Raw genomic sequence first — 16,286 nt, forward strand, 5'->3', positions numbered from 1 at the left:
GCCTTTGGCTATTTGCTCTGAAAAGTCACTATTCTCTCCACTAATTACTACCCTGAAGTTTGCTTGCTAGAAATCGATGCTCTTTTCAGATAATTTTGCTTTAGAATCTCTCTTTTTTTAAGAGGCCGTTTAAATTCAAATAGTTTTTGTATTTTTCAATATATTTTTGCTTCTTTGCTACTGATTTTTCTTATGGCCATTTTCATACATGGTGCAGCTTTTTACACAGTAATTTTCTTGAATTTGTGTGTTCTGTTTCATAGGTTTCAATCACCTCTTTTAAAAGGATCGTTCTACTGGCAAACCGATTTTGAGATGATCTTCATTAAAAAGTTGAATTTTTTTTTATTACAATTGCAATTATCCAGTGGCTCAACTTAAGTTCCTTCCTCAATCAAATTATTCTTAGAACTTCTCTTGCCTTATTCATTGAATACATTATTAATACATTATTCGCTCATTGCTACAACAATTGTGCTTAGTTTCTTTTTTTGTCCTGTTATTTGCTACGCAATTATAATAGAAATTTTTACTAAAGAGAATATTAAATAAGGGAAAATAAATCAGAAATATTACTGTTATTACTATTGTTTTATAGCAGTTTTAGCTTTGAGGTCTGAAAAAAAGGCAAAACTAATTCTGTATTCTCAAATGTGGATTATGTAATACCACTCTTTTATATTGTTTATTTCCAATATTTTACCTCTGATCTTCTACATCCTTATGCCAGGAAAGAGTAAAATGTAAACAAATGCCTATATGTAAACACATTGCTCAACAATGCTACTTACGTTAGCTGAACAAACTTTAAAGCCTCTAAACTGTCAATAAAGTACTTCTTTGTTATCAGAAATAAAACTCCCAGGGCTACAACAAAACAGAACAGAGCTTGCATTGTGGTGTCATCAGATATAACTATCATTTGTATCCCCATACAGTATCAGAACTCTGCTGTGAGTTGCCCATCAGTGCTACAAAACTCAAATTTTTAACAAGTGATTAGGATTGCCAGATTACAGTTTGGTACTAAAGGATGTTTCTTAAGAGGTAAATGATGGAAGACAAGCCGGGGAAAGACAGTCATGAGTCCTTAGGTCACAGCTAAGTGAAATTTCGCATTGGTCTTTAGAATATGACCAAATGATTCACACCTGACATTTCAGCCTACACAAACCAAGCTGATTTTCTTAATACAGGATTTTTAGAAATAGCAAATCTAAAGCAAATCTAAAGAGCGAAGTGGTAAAAAGACCTCTCTGAAGCACTGAAATACCTGGCCAGCTAATCAAGAGAGAACCCAGCTGTCTGAGCTGAGACTGATCTGTAGCAAAGATCTTCATACGCCAGACCTGCCAGCGCAGCTTCTCTCGGAACAACTAAATGCTTTATAAAAATAAAGAAATACCGTTCAGTATGATTCTTTTGTTACCCCCGATCTGCTGTCCTGAAAGACTTTTGTTGCTTTAAAAAGGGTGGTATTGCGATGTTAATGTCTTTGGCTTATTTGGATGAGATAAACATCACAAACTCTTGAAGTCAAGGAGGTTACAGTTTCTAATAAAATACAGAAGGCTGCTAAATAAAATGAAAAGACATATTAGATCAAAGTATTACTCCAGGGTTCTGCAACTGGCTCAGACTCCAAAAGGAATTATGAAGGCCTTTTTGAGATCTATCACACTCTTCCATGCCACCCAACCACAGTCAAAAAGTGACTAAAGAAAGAAGCAAGATTTTGGAACAAGACAGAAGGCACAGAGAAGCACTGCCAAAAGTCAGAATGCGGTAGGCTAAAATGATTAAGATGATTAGTAAGATTACTATGATGACTAAGATGATTAGACCGAAGGCAAAAGTTAGTCTTCTTTTTTTCCAAACCCTTAATGTTATCTATGTGACTAGTTGCTTCAAATCAATAAATACACATACTGTTTATTCACAAGATACTGCTTAATCATAAAATGAAGCTCCTAGAATAGTTCTCTCAATTTTTGTATTAAAAAATGTTAGCCTGGCAACGCCAATGCTTAAACCACCTGTCCAGGAAAACTCTGAAAATAATCCAGCATAAGAAAAAAAAAAGAACTCCCCCACTAATATCAGCTGATACTTTTGTTGTTGACAGTCATGTCATGATAAAAAAAATCAAGGTTTTATCTTTTTTTTAAAAGCATTGAACAATGCCTTCTTCAGTGGTTCCTGCATCCAAGAGAAGCCATTGTTCCCCACTGCTGCTAAAATTGTGTTTGTATCATTCCTACCATGAATAGCAGAAAGAGCTACTTTTTATTCCCGCAAAGGGAACATTTTGATACAGCTTTTTTTGAAGAGTACTTACTCAAATATGGTGGTTTGTAAGGCGCTCGTGTATTAGACAGCAGTCCATCCAACTCCTTCCTCTCCAGAGTGTTGTGAAGGGCCTTCTCTTTGCCGAAGGTGGAGAAGGACCTTTCTGCCCCCGGCTGGGCTTCTGGTGTTTCAAACACTTCAGTGTCTGGAACGGAGTCCATGCCAGGTACATGCAGATTGCTGCGGTAATCTGCAGCTTGGCGTCCATCAGATGGAACAAAGGAAGGCATCCAGCACCGATCTGAGTGGCCCAGTGCTTTACATTCCTCCGTGCAATTGGAGAAGAGATCCATGCCTGCAAGCATGAGAGAAAAAGAAACTACAGATATAAGCTTCAGCATTGTGAATGGCTGCTAACAGTTATGAAAGATTATGCTGAGCAAAGACAGAAGTGGAAAGAGAGATGTCCTAAGAAATTCTTCCGCTGCCTCAATCTCCTCAGCAATAAAAAAAAATCCAATTGTCCAGTCTTCAGAAGTCTAGGACACTCGTTAATAAGCATAACCTAATGCCAGAATGTCAGATATATACACAAAAATATCCCAAGAAGAAGAGCATTGGTGGTTCTATCTCACCAAATCACTTGCAGACCTCACTGTCTAAAACCCATCAAGTTCAATCCTACTTGTAGGTTGACGTCTGTGACTCACCCAGTTGAAATACTTGTTTAAGAACACGAAGAACTGTTTCTACATAAACGTATCTCTGACTGAAGAAACGAAACGTCCTGGTTGAGGAATCACGGATTTCATTCATGAAAATGAAATATTAATGAGTCCCATGAAAGAACTATCTGTGCATACATTAGTGTACATATAGAGCCTATCGATACTAAAAGCGGATCTTACAAAGTAGGAATACAACTTTCAAGTGATCAGGATCACCGTAATCAATTGTAACACCATTCTTTCAGAAGTAGTCTTCATCGCTACCGCAGCAGTCCTTGCTATCATCATGTCATCCAAGCAATGGGAAGAGAATCCTATAATAAATTACTTAATTAGTGGTACAAAGGTATCTTTAGTCCGCTGTGACATGGCTGTGGATACTATTGACAAAATTGTTAATGCTTCCCCTATATAAGCAAACATTTGTCCCTGCCAACACGGAACTGTTTGCTTACAAATCCTTTAATGCTATTAAGATTTCAAGTGACAAGCTATGTTTCTATTGACTACCCTGAGATCAGCCTCGCAAAAGAATATTTCCTGACGGTGAGTCACTAAGTTGTTGGATTATACTTGTTTTGAGAGGAATGGTGTATGAAACCATAGGCATAGAGTAAAATAAGTACTAGCATCTCCAAGTTGTTCAACATCACACAGAACAGTAAAGAAATACCTTTTTCTTGCATTTATAAAGGGAACTGAGTGTCTTAGAATAGGTCTATGTCAAAACTGAACTGAATCTGTTGGAAACACTGCATTTACAAGCATTGCATTAGAATTACAAAAAAAATGACACTACTTACAAGAGAAATACGAAAAAAATTGAAAAGCTGAAATAAGATTCATGTAATGTAGCTCATTCAGCAGCCAACATTGCAAAGAACTGGATTAGCTTGATCTCCAAGATGAGGATTAGTATTAAGAATTCTGCTACAGTTTCAAACCATAATTTGACTTATATTAGTAATATTTATGCACTCACACTACAATAAACAATCTCTTCAGCAAGCAAGAATCTTTCTGAGCTATCAACAAGTGCTTGAGTACTAAAGGCAGTCACTTAGCCAGAAAAAAATACGAAGAAAGAGAAAAAGCTTTTTATCTCAGATTAATTTCACTTCAGGATGACTTTCTAATTTTAAAATAAAGAATACACAATAGAAAGTCCGGTTCCTATTAGAACCTTGCATTGATAATTTGCATGCAGAAGTATGAAAATAAATTACTGAGCAGTGAACTGTTGAGGAAAGCAAACGTGAACTGCAGATATGATTAAGGAATCAGATGAAGATCATCAGGCAATGTGCACAAATTGCACAGCTCTGAATTCTGTAGTGGTAGTAGCTATCAAAGACTGAAAAATAAGATTGGGATGAAGGCTTCCTAGAAAGAAACTAATATACAACAATGTCCATAAAATCATGTCTGTCCGTATCTCATGTATTGAAATATCTGCTCAAAAATCTATCTTATGCAAGAAAAGACACATTTGTGAATCTAACTTCTTGCCATTCCAAACATTTAAGGGACAAATAACACAAAATGGTTATTTCGTTTTTTCAGACTTCCTAGCAAAGTTACATTTAAACAACAAATAACCCTACTTCTAATAGGAAAATGATGTTACATTTTGCTAATGGTGTATCACTGCCCATATTCATTCAACATTTTCTGAAAGAGAGCAGGAGAAAGGAAAACTTATGGATAAACATTAAGTTAAATTCTTTTGTCAGTGGAGGGGAAATATTATAATCGTGTTTTCAATATATATATTCAAAGAGAGACTCTTTTTTTTTTCCTTCAGGGATTTTTATTTCTCCTGGAAAATTACCCTCCATTTTACTATTTTGTTTTCGCACCAGCTGTTAAACTGCAAAATGTCTCTATCCAAATATTATTTTTTAGTTCCCTTTTGAATACTGCTTGTCTACTGCAGTGCTCTGAATAGTATTACATAACAGCTTATTATAAAAGAGATGTTAGAGCATTATAAATCATGATTTTGAATAAACCAAGTAATGAATGTAGGGGATATAAAATGTAAGCTTCTATGACAGTTTCCCCCCTTGAAGATAAGAATTTGAAAAGGAAAAAAAAATAAATACATATATACACATATACATCTGAATTTCAATATACACTGCTGGAACACACAACTAGAATGTAAATGTTTATTTAACATGGGAAAATAATGTTCAGAGAGGGTTGGGTATTGCTCGTACTTGAAGCAGTCCCAACATCCCCTAACAGTTCGGTGGGTGCAGAACCAAGCCCTTGGGTTTAGTATTCTGGAAGAAAATAAATTCGAATTAGAAGTCTGATTTTTAAATCCCTGGGCACCTATGTATACTTACACTGACTATGACATGAATGTTGGCTATTCTTCCTCCACATTTTTCCTGTGGGTCATGGTATAGAATTCTCTGTTTCTAATTGAAAAGCATTAAAAACAGGGCAGGGAAAGGCTATTTGCTATTTTCCAAGAAGGAAGGGTATATCATGGTAAATGAAGACAGACATTCAGCACATAAGTCCTTCATAAACCAAAAATCATGTTCTTGATTTATAACAAAAAGAAATGTTCAGCAGTATAACACTTCCATCTCATCTCCCTCATAAATCTGATTATATATGTGGTCCTTCAGAACTAAACTATCCATCATAATTGCAAATCCACATTAAAGAAAAATGCTTTGTATTTTTCATTTAGTTATCATCGTAGACCTCTGCATGCAGAAAACTGAGATTTTAAAGGTGAATTATTAATTTCAAATGTCCTTCACAGATACAAACAGATTGTATATCACAATGAAGTGCTGAAAAATGATAAGCATTGCACTATTCTGAATACAGTCTACATATAAAGGCTTATGGCAAAGGCCACTACTTTGCTCCTATTTGTTCAATTCTTATTACTGTATAGGCCACTGCGCAATATGAGCTCTCACACAAAGTTAATTTTGCATGTTTTGAAGGAAGACAAGCGCCTGCTCCTCCCTCAAAGAAAAACAAAAAAATAAGAAAGTTGTTAAGTTTGATAACTGCATCTGAACTTCCTGAACTCAGGTGCTTTGAATCAGATTCTTGGTAGTGCTGCATTTCTGAAGCATATTCCCAATTTGCTTTCTTTTCAGATTTCAAAAGGAGAAAAACAAAATTTCCATGTGCATGAATTCTAATTGATTTGAAAAACAGTTCAGATCAAAGCAAAAATTAGGCCTAAAACCATTTTTAAATTATGCATTCTTTCTTAATTTAATTAAGGGAGAAGAGCCATACACCAAGCTTTTCGAGCAATAAGTGAACACGCTCATACGTATTACTGAGTAAACGATGTAATAAAAAGCAAAAATACAAATTAAATGTTGACAAAGTGTTTTGGTAGCATTGTTATTGAGAGAGAGGATTTTTCTCCCAACGTGTCATTTTTTTCATAACTTTGGCTGTTATTTGGAATTAAATGGCATTTTCCACTTCTTTTGTGGTAGCTTTTCTTAAAAAAAAAAAGCTAGTTAGATGCAAGACAGGTGTCAAGTAGGGAACGAGGCCTCCTTTCCAGAGCTCCATTACCAGAACAACTATCCAGTCCATCAGATTATCCTTGAGCAAGTTACTCATTTCCGTACGATTCATGTTTTTTGTCGGCAAATAAGGATAATAATGTTAACCTCCTTTGCAGAAGACTATCTACTGAAGAATTGGACTTCATGAAACAGAGCTATTATCATTCTTTCTTGCTAAGTAATTGACGCACTGCCTTGGATAAAACTGGCTTCATCTGCATGAGAACACGAATAAAGACTCAAACGTCTTCAATATTCAGCTCCTCCAAATTTCAACTTCAAAGCTCTATTTGGAGCACTGAGATGTGAACGTTATTAAGCATGTAGCCCAGGGAAAGAAAAAAGAAATCACCCTCAGCTCGAGTCAAAGCACTTTTCTCAGCCATTTCCACGTTCACTCTCACTTCATCCAAGATAGACTCTTAGCCCAAGTGATCTTCAAATAAGGATTTAGCTGTCACTCTGCATAGGCTCAGAGCGAATACTAGCTTTCTCTCTCCCTTTATCACTAAAATCCTTCCACCGCCTTCCCAAATTCTCCTCCTTATGAACACTGACACATTGCAGCTCTTCTGCAATAAAGCATACCAACCCACTTGGGGTTACCTATCTGTACTGGAAAGGTGCGAGGCAATGTTCCACCCTGAGATTTTGTATTAGACCCTTATCAATTCCCCTCCTAAAGCCCAGCCTAATTTTAGATCCAAACCAGTCAGCAGCGCGTACTGTCCCGTACTGTCCAGTAGTACAGAGACTACCAAAACAGCTGATGCATTTTATTGTATATACATCACAATACACTTCCTTAGCTTCACCTCTTGGATATTTCTTACTGAAGTGCAGCTGAGAGATCACGCCAATTCAGTGAAAAAGGTGAAACAGAAGTAACGTTGTGAAGAACTCTGCACGCTCTGCTTGAGACAGCTGAGTAGCTAGTGAGCAACCATATGAAATAAGTCGATGGCATGAGTCCAAATCTTGCAGGACAGGTGTCTAATCATACAATTTAAACATACACACACGCAGAGTATTAATTGGCACCCAAGTCGGCAATTTCACAAGGGAGGCCAAGAATTTAATCAACCATGGGAAATAAACTAACCTCATGCTTAGAAATTACTCCTACAGAACATGATTGAAATACAGTGTGTTAATAATAGCTAGTAGTGTTGTATTAGTTGCATTTGTTCAACGACAAATAGCAGCTTTTGTCTCGACAATTTTCAGGCAAAGCAGAGCACAATTAGAACACGCACTTGGGGGTTGAGAAACCCCTCCTCTCCTCGCCAAAAAAAAACCCCAACTTCTGGCACTTCTTCACCTTTGCAAAGCCGTTTTCCAAAAAGCTCAGATTCCTATCCCAGACAATGAAAGGACTCCTCAATCCACGAAAATTAGGCTCTTGAGTATCCTATTACTTGCCATTCCCTGCTAAATGGAGATGACTGTACTTTTGTACTTCATGGATATTAAGGTAGATAAGAATGTGGATAATTACAAGGCATTCAGGTAGTACTTTAATGGGAACAATATAAAACCCTTATATACATTCCAGAACACTTGAAACCATGATTAAATCCCTATTAAGAAAATACATTTTGAGAAAGGTGAACTAGAATCCTATTTCAAAACATGACAAAACATTTTATGATACATAGAACAGCTTATTTTGTAATTTTCACTAAATATTATGGGGGATAAATCTATGACACAGTGACAGATTTTCACCCTGAATGTTTTCCTTCCCAGTTAATAACTGACCATGACTGTTGACGGTCAGCTTGGCTAACACTGGACTACTGTGGAATAGCTGCTTGTGTGCCCCAGAACTGTTCACTGGTGACAGTAACAGAAGGCATGTACAGATCAGTAAAAAGATGTTTTGTGAGCAGCACTCGCTGCTGACTAAAACTGGTAGGGAGTGAGTTTTATTGGTCAATGTCAATTATCTACAAAATGTTCCTGGATGCAAATGCAATGCTTTTGGAAACAAACGTGAAGCTGAATGGTATCAGGTAACACTTTGAAAAAAACAGCTCAACCTTCTGCCATGTTATCAACCAGCGTGTCTTCCTTCAATAATTCAGAAAGAATTCATTATAGAGCACCAGAACAACTGAAAAACTGAGAAGGCATTCCCTTGGATATTTCCTCTAGCTATTCGAGATCAAACAAGATTTATGCTCCTTTTTTCCCCCCATAAAATTCACAACCAAAAGCTAACAGCAAGAGTGAAGTTCTTATATCAAAATATCTTGTCAGCATTGAGGTCAAGAAGCACCTTCTTTGCATCATGACAGGAGGATTCAGCCCAGAACTTACTGGAAAACTATATTATACATATGTGGAAGATTAAAACAGCTTCTACAGAGATTCGTATTTAAATATCTATTTGGAAATAGCATTTTAAAAAAGTGCATGCAAATTGTTCTCAAATCACAGCAACAATGTACTAAATCAAAGTTCTGTGTACTTCAGGTTTCAGTTCAAGCTTTTAATTGTGAGCAGACGAGACCTAATTGTCAGATTTCATTACTTTATAAGTAACCACCATTCAAGATAGAAGTTCATATATCACATCAGATTCTTAAATGATTTGAAATTATTTTGAAAGTATAGAATGGATTTTTCCCCTTTCTGTACTGACAAAATAGTATGGTGAAAATGAAGAATTTACCCAGCTAAGGACTAATGCCAAGTTTGACAGTAGTTCCAGCGTTCATATGTGAGATAGACTACTTCTAAAATGGAGAGAAAGAATAAAGAGCAGAGGCACAACAATAACAGCACTGAACGCATCTAAAAGAAAATAGCTTTCAGTTGATGTGCAACTATATGATTATATTCCCACCATCAGTCAAACCCAGCCCTTTCTGCAGATGTTTATTCTTTTCTCTCCTGTTTGGTTATTATGGTTCATTATGTTGAGGGACTAAGCTGATTGAAATGTTCATTGAGATGACTGCTGCAGTAAAATGCGTAAAAGAAAAAAAATGGAATGCAGGGAGGGCAGGAGGAGAGGGAGCTTTTTATAACTCAGTAGCACTGATTGCTGCATCAGAAACAGTGCAAAAGAAAAGGCGGGGGGAGGTTAAATACATGGCTTTTTAAAACAACAATAAATCATACGCCATATATAGGCCAAAAATGAAAGAGGCTCTGTGTTCAGATGTAAACTTCTGGCAAGACCTGGTTTGTTGTCAGGTTCCCAGACATAAAATAGACACTCTGTTCACTTAGCGTGAAGCCCTGCAAGAAGCAGGGAGCTCCGGAGACTCTTGGCTCTTCTCAAGTCTCATTAGGTCTGCATATTAATGACTTGCAGCAACATAAAGGGGCCCTGTAGCAGGCTCCTCTTCCCCTGGTGCCTGGGTTTCCCACCGTTAAGGGCACAGGGACTATATCAGCAGGAAAATAGAGGACGTTAACAGAGCAAGTGGGTGAGGCAGCACTGCTGGGATAGGACTGAGTTCCTTGCCATGACATCTTCCAATAAGGGGATCAGTGGAAAAAAAAAATATAGATGACTGGAGAGACTCTGGCGGTATTTTGTATTGCACACTTGTAGCAAATCCTTATACATCACAGAGCACAGAGGAAACAAGGGGACAGAAATCACTGTATTGAATCAAGGCATACCAGGCCTTGGGAGACTGTGGTAGGGAAGAAAGTACACGCATTTGTGGCTAAAATGCAGTGCACGGGTGAGAATGAATTCTAATGCATAGGCTCTAAACAAATGTCCCTTTCAGAGGAAAGCTGACAGTATGAGACCGAAGACAGCAAGCCATACACAGGGAAGTAACACTGCAATCTATACATATTGTAGGTGGTTCACATCACCGTCTTTTAAAGCATTTCTTTCCTTTGTTGAGACTGAAAGAAATGCATTTAAGAATAGCACACCTTTATTAACACAGAGATCACTCACACTGTACGGTGCCTCGATTTGGATTAAAACACAACCTTCAAAAAATTCCAAGGCATTACATATTCAGAGCACCCAATGCGTCTCCACTGATCCCCAGCAAAAATCCTCAGTCTGGCTGTCATTCAATCACTGGGTTCATTCTTTCCTTTGGGAACTCCCCCTGCACTTCACACTGCCATGCCAGCTGAAGTGCCTACTAAACAAAATTGCCTGATGCTTTGAAATTCCGCAAATCTGCCACTGGAAAAAATGCACTAGAAAATGTACGAACAGCTTTAAGAGGCAGGAAGTTTGGCTGCAGCAGGTGATGCAGAATAACATACCAGCCCCCTTAACCAAATGAATACAACAAGCTCTGCCCTGTGAGTGAAAGAGGTTCAACATTTTCTCCTTGCCCAGGTAACTCTAGTAGCGAGCTGACTTAAACCCAGCCTCCCAGAAAATATGCTCACATTTATGCCACTCTTGTATTATATTCCTATAAGTAAGTGTTCTTTCTAGTCTCCCTACTTAAAGATCTACTATTTCCATGCTCTTATCAGACTTACCAGAGGATTGACCTCGATTAGTGGCATCATGATCACTGTCTCCTTGCTCACTGTCTCCATGACCACTGTCCTTAGAGCTTACTATGTCTGCTTCCTGGAATGCAGAACTAGACACAGAAACATCTTTACATTAGAACAAACAGGAAAGAGGAACTCGTAAAACATTCTTCTGCCATCACATGGCGAAACACGGTGCTGCATTCACCCACTCCTGCCTGCTGCACTGCTTCTGCAGAGGTGCTCTGTCCACCATAGCCAAAAGTGGCAATTTCAGACCTTGGTAGTCTTGGCTCAAGCAGACAGTAAGCATTGCTGCCCAGGCTGGTTCTCACATCATCAAGGTAAATAATTAGGTACCATTTATTTAAGCTGGATAGCTAAATTTTACCTCGGAGAGACCGTTTTCTAGGAGACCCTACAGAAGCATCCCTAAATATTTAAAGCACGTTTTAGACTAATGTAAAATGAGATTTTGTTCTCTTTTCATTTGGTTTTGAAACCAATTCTGAAGAGCCGCAATTCGAACTCATTTAGCCGACAGTGTTTTAGTTAATACATCTACACACATTCCATTTCCCACTGCTATTTTAGATCTGCAGTGAGCACATTTCTGCGCCCCATTCAGACTTGCTAAAGTATGCATTAGGAAAACAAGGCTAAGGAGCTCATACCTGTTTACTCGTCGGGGTCTGTCAACTAGATAACTGAGCTCAGCACGCTGATGTTTTGTCTAGGAAAAAGAAAATATTGGGAAATATTTTTACTCTTGAGATTTCTGTAACCAGCATCAGAAAACACACCGGAATAGCTCACCGTATTCACTATAAATGGTAATCTTTAGCTGCAAGTAGGCCTACACAATCTTTTTTCTAGAATGTAAAGGGAGGGAGGGAAACAGCTTTTATTCTTACTCACACAGACGGGAAGTCATGAGGAATTTTTTTTTTTTCCCTGAGTTTCTTTGGGTGAGATTTTGACACGTTTTCTCACACTACACGCTGTTGAGCGTCACAAGGACTCCCACAAAAATCGACAGAACTATTTCTAGAGTTATGTACTACTTAGTCTGAGAAAAAAACTTACTGCAATCTAGTGTTCAGCCTGTTAGTTCTGATGCATAAAAATAGGAGGAGACAGCACAGTAACTGCACCCCAAGGAAGAAGATACATTGAGATACCCTCCAGTCCTTCAAAAGGCAGCAGAAGACAAGAGTTTTACAGACATTTTGAGGAAAGGTCAATCTTACAAGTCAACATTATAAATTTTACTGCAAACTTCAAGCTTTAGGGAATATCATTCAAACCACCCTTGCCAGACTGGACAGCATTCAGGTTTCAGCATTCACACGAAGAAATTACGTGTTGTGTTCATTAGTGCGCAGGCAGAGAGGTACTGAGAGCACGTATGAGCAAAAACAGTGAAAATGATTAACAGGGGAGCATTATAGCATGGCATAAGCTTTGATAGAAATTCTCTACACACTAGATAGCACAAAACAGGCAACGTGGTTAACAGGAGGGGATGTTAAGTCTCCGCATATAATTTCACGGAAACTCCTGCTGCTTTCCTTTGCCAACTCAGCTTTGGGTTATAAGGAGCTGTTCAGATAAAGAAAAGTCAATTAATAAACCCTAATTCACAAATTAATTAAAGTTCCTCCTAACTGTCGAGATTGCCACAGTCCCAGAGGGGGGTTCCCCCAAAGCCTTACTTGCACACGCAAAGATTTCAGGAAGGAAAAAAGACAACACTTTTAAAAGTGTTGCTTCAAGACAACCCCACGATTGCGCCTCAGGTCATTTCATCACTGCCAGCAGCAGGGACTCCTGAAAAGCGGTACCCCATCCCAATTCCCACAGGCAACCCCGGTTCCTGCCCTAAGGGCTCAGGAGGAGCTCGGCGCCCCGATGATGCCCGTTCACGGGGTGGGGGACCAGGGGTGGTGGGATGGGGCAGGATGGAGACACGCTTGGCTGCAAGAGTTCCCGGACGGGGCGGGTGAGGGAGCTGCCCCCCCCCCCGCTCAGCGCTCCTTCCAGGCTGGGGGAGGAATGGGTTTTCTGTGCCGGATCCTTACCTCGCTGGACAGAATGCTGCCGTTGGAGATGATGTCGGGCTGCTGGTCAGCGTAGCCGGTGACGATGGCCCCGCAGGGGTTGTGCTCGGCGTCGGTGCTGCGCGAGGGGCTGCAGGGCTTGAGGAACATCAGGTCCGTCTTGGCGGACTCCGGGGTGAGGCAGACCTGGTAGCAGTAGTTCTGGTTGTGGTGGTGGGAGCCGAAGCTGCCCGACTCCTCCACCGGCACCTGCGCCGGGTTGCTGGGCACGTTGGAGCTCTGCACCAGCATGATGTCCGACTTGCTGAGCTTCTTCTTGCGAGCCCGCGCCTGGCGGCTGCAGCAGGGGCAGCAGCAGCAGCAGCCCAGGCAGCAGTCGCTGGCCAGGCAGGTGTAGATGTTGAGCTTCTTCTCCTTCTGGCAGCGCACGGCCAGGACGATCATGGCCAGCAGGAAGATGAAGGAGACGGAGCCCAGCGCGATGATGAGGATGAGGGTGAGGTCGAGCGAGGCGTCACCCCCGGAGCGGCTGGGGCGATGCTCGCCGGACCCTCCGCCGCCCGCGCCCGCCCCCGCTCCCAGACCTCCTCCTCCTCCTCCTCCTCCGCCGGGGCGCTCCCCCGCGCCCTCCACCAGCACCACCTGGATGGCGGCGGTGGAGGAGAGCGGCGGCTGCCCGTGGTCGCGCACCTCGACGACCAGCTCGTAGGGGCGCTGCGGGTCGCGCTTGGCCGGCACCCTGCGGGCCGTGCGCAGCTCGCCGGTGCGCCAGTCCATGCGGAACAGGCTGGCCTCGTTGCCCCGCACGATGCTGTAGGTGAGCCGGGCGTTCTCGCCGTCGTCGGCGTCCACCGCCGCCACCCGGCTCACCAGGTAGCCCGGCTCGGCGCCGCGGGGCAGCGCCTCCCGCGCCGGGGTCCCGTTGCGACCGGGCAAGGGGCTGACGATGGCGGGGGCGTTGTCGTTCTGGTCCACCACGATGATGTTGACGGTGGCGTTGCCGGCCAGCGGCTGCGGCTCCTCGCCGGCGTCGCGCGCCTCCACCTGGAAGCTGAACTCCTTGAGCTGCTCGTAGTCGAAGGAGCGCAGGGCGTAGAGGAAGCCGTTCTCGGAGTTGATGGAGACGTAGGTGAAGACGGACATGCCCTGGATCTGGCTCTCCAGGATGGAGTAGGCGAGCTGGGCGTTGGCGCCCTGGTCCCGGTCGGTGGCGCTGACGGCGTAGATGTAGGCGCCGGGCACGTTGTTCTCGCTCACGTACACCTGGTAGACGGGCTGGCTGAAGCGCGGCGCGTTGTCGTTCACGTCGCTCACCCGCACCTGGATGGACTTGCTGGTGCTCAGCGGCGGCTCCCCGCGGTCCCGGGCCACCACGGTGAGGGTGTAGGCGTCCCCCCCGGGCTGCTCGCGGTCCAGCGGCCCCTCGGTGACGATGGTGTAGTAGTTCTTGAAGGAGCTCTTGAGGCGGAAAGGCGCGTCGCCCTGCAGCAGCTCGCACTGCACCTGCCCGTTCTCCTCCGAGTCGCGGTCCGAGACGCTGAAGAGGGCGACCACGGTGCCCGGCGCCGCCGCCTCGCTCACCGCCTCCTTGACGGTGGAGAAGCTGATCTCGGGCGCGTTGTCGTTGGCGTCCAGCACCCGCACCAGCACCTTGCAGTGCGCCGGCACGGCGTTGGGACCCAGGTCCTTGGCTTGCACGTACACCTGGTAGACGCTGCTCTCCTCGTAGTCCAGCTCGCCGCTCACCTCCAGCCGCCCGGTGCGCGGCGCGATGCCGAAGAGCTCCCGGGCGCGGGCGGAGATGTGGCTGCTGAAAGAATAGATCACCTCGCCGTTCTGGCCCTCGTCCGGGTCGGTGGCGTTGAGCTGCAGCACCAGGGTGCCCGGCGGCGAGTTTTCCGGCAGCGACACGGTGTAGACGGGCTGCTCGAAGGCGGGGACGTTGTCGTTGGAGTCCAGCACCCTGACGGTGAGCAGGGCGGTGCCGGTGCGCTGCTGGGGCTGCCCGCCGTCCACCGCCGTCAGCACGTAGCGGTGCACCGCTTGCTGCTCCCGGTCCAGGGGCTTGTCCAGCACTAGCTCGGCGAAGCGGTTGCCGTCGCCCTGCGTCTGCACGTCGAGGGAGAAATAGCTGTTGGGGGTGATCTCGTAGGTGCGCAGGGAGTTGGTGCCCACGTCGGGGTCGAAGGCGCTCTCCAGCGGGAAGCGGGTGCCCGGCGTGGCGCTCTCCGAGATCTCCACGGTGAGGTCGGGCTCCGGGAAGGAAGGCGGGTTGTCATTGATGTCCAGCACCTCGATCTCCACCTGGAACAGCTCGAGGGGGTTCTCGAGGAAGACCTCCAGGTGCAGCAGGCAGGAAGGGCTCTGCTTGCAGATCTGCTCCCGGTCGATCTTCTCGTTCACGTAGAGCACCCCGGTCTCCAGGTTGAGCTCCAGGTAAGGGCTGCGGGAGTTGGGCGCCGTCTGGAAGCGGCGAGCCGAAAGTTTTGTAATGTCCAAGCCCAGGTCCTCGGCGATATTCCCCACGAACGTGCCATGCTCCTGCTCTTCCTGCACCGTGTAATGGAGCTGGCAAAGAGCCCCCTCCACCATCCAGAGCAAGGCAAAGAGGAATAGCACGATCATCTCCAAACGGGGAAAGAGATCCCCCCCTCCCCGACACCACCTCTTCCTCCTCTTCCTAAAGCCACCACCACCACCTCCGAAAATACACAGTAAAGTGTGTGTGTGTGTGTGTGTGCCTGTGCGTGTCTATCGATGTGTGTGTGTCCGCGCCTGCGAGCGTGTGGAGAGGGATCGGGGGAGGGGGGAAGGAAAGGGGAGGGGGAAGAGGTTGATTTAAGGGGGGGTGCTAGCTATTATTTCTTCTGATTCATGTTAAGATTGCTTTCTCCCCCATCTCCCTCCTTTTTGTTAGGAGTATTATTGTTTCACACGCTGACCAAATGAAGAAGACGGGCGTCCCCACTTCATCTGTGATCTTCGAAATAAATGGCCAACTAATAATAGCTATTAGCTGGATGTATCTAGAGATACACAGTAGCCCGCTTTTATTTATTCCGAGAGTCTTGGCACTGCACCGCGGCAGCAGCAGTGGCGGCGGAGGCAGCAGCAGCGAATCCCAAGGAGGAAATTTTGGTATTTCAAGATTGTCCTCGGTTTGTCTTCCT

At 43.6% G+C, this 16,286-nt stretch overlaps 1 protein-coding gene across 6 annotated transcripts in view; it reads right to left on the reverse strand.

The window, feature by feature from the left end:
* Positions 1-15,784, reverse strand: part of PCDH10 (protocadherin 10) — a 41,263-nt gene extending 25,479 nt beyond the window's left edge. For 3 of the 6 annotated variants that reach the window (XM_054064895.1, XM_054064897.1, XM_054064898.1), the window contains exons 1-4: positions 13,138-15,784; positions 11,731-11,789; positions 11,060-11,166; positions 2,339-2,668 (exon numbers count right to left, since the gene is read on the reverse strand). In XM_054064895.1, the coding sequence (XP_053920870.1) occupies positions 2,339-2,668; positions 11,060-11,166; positions 11,731-11,789; positions 13,138-15,741 (3,100 nt within the window). In that variant the 5' untranslated portion in view covers positions 15,742-15,784. The remainder of the gene's footprint in view (positions 1-2,338; positions 2,669-11,059; positions 11,167-11,730; positions 11,790-13,137) is intronic. The other 3 variants (XM_054064900.1, XM_054064899.1, XM_054064896.1) reach the window with 2 other exon arrangements.
* Between the last annotated feature and the right edge of the window lie 502 nt (positions 15,785-16,286).

Source organism: Cuculus canorus, chromosome 4, assembly GCF_017976375.1.
Source record: "Cuculus canorus isolate bCucCan1 chromosome 4, bCucCan1.pri, whole genome shotgun sequence".
In the NCBI taxonomy this organism is placed as follows: Eukaryota; Metazoa; Chordata; class Aves; order Cuculiformes; family Cuculidae; genus Cuculus; species Cuculus canorus.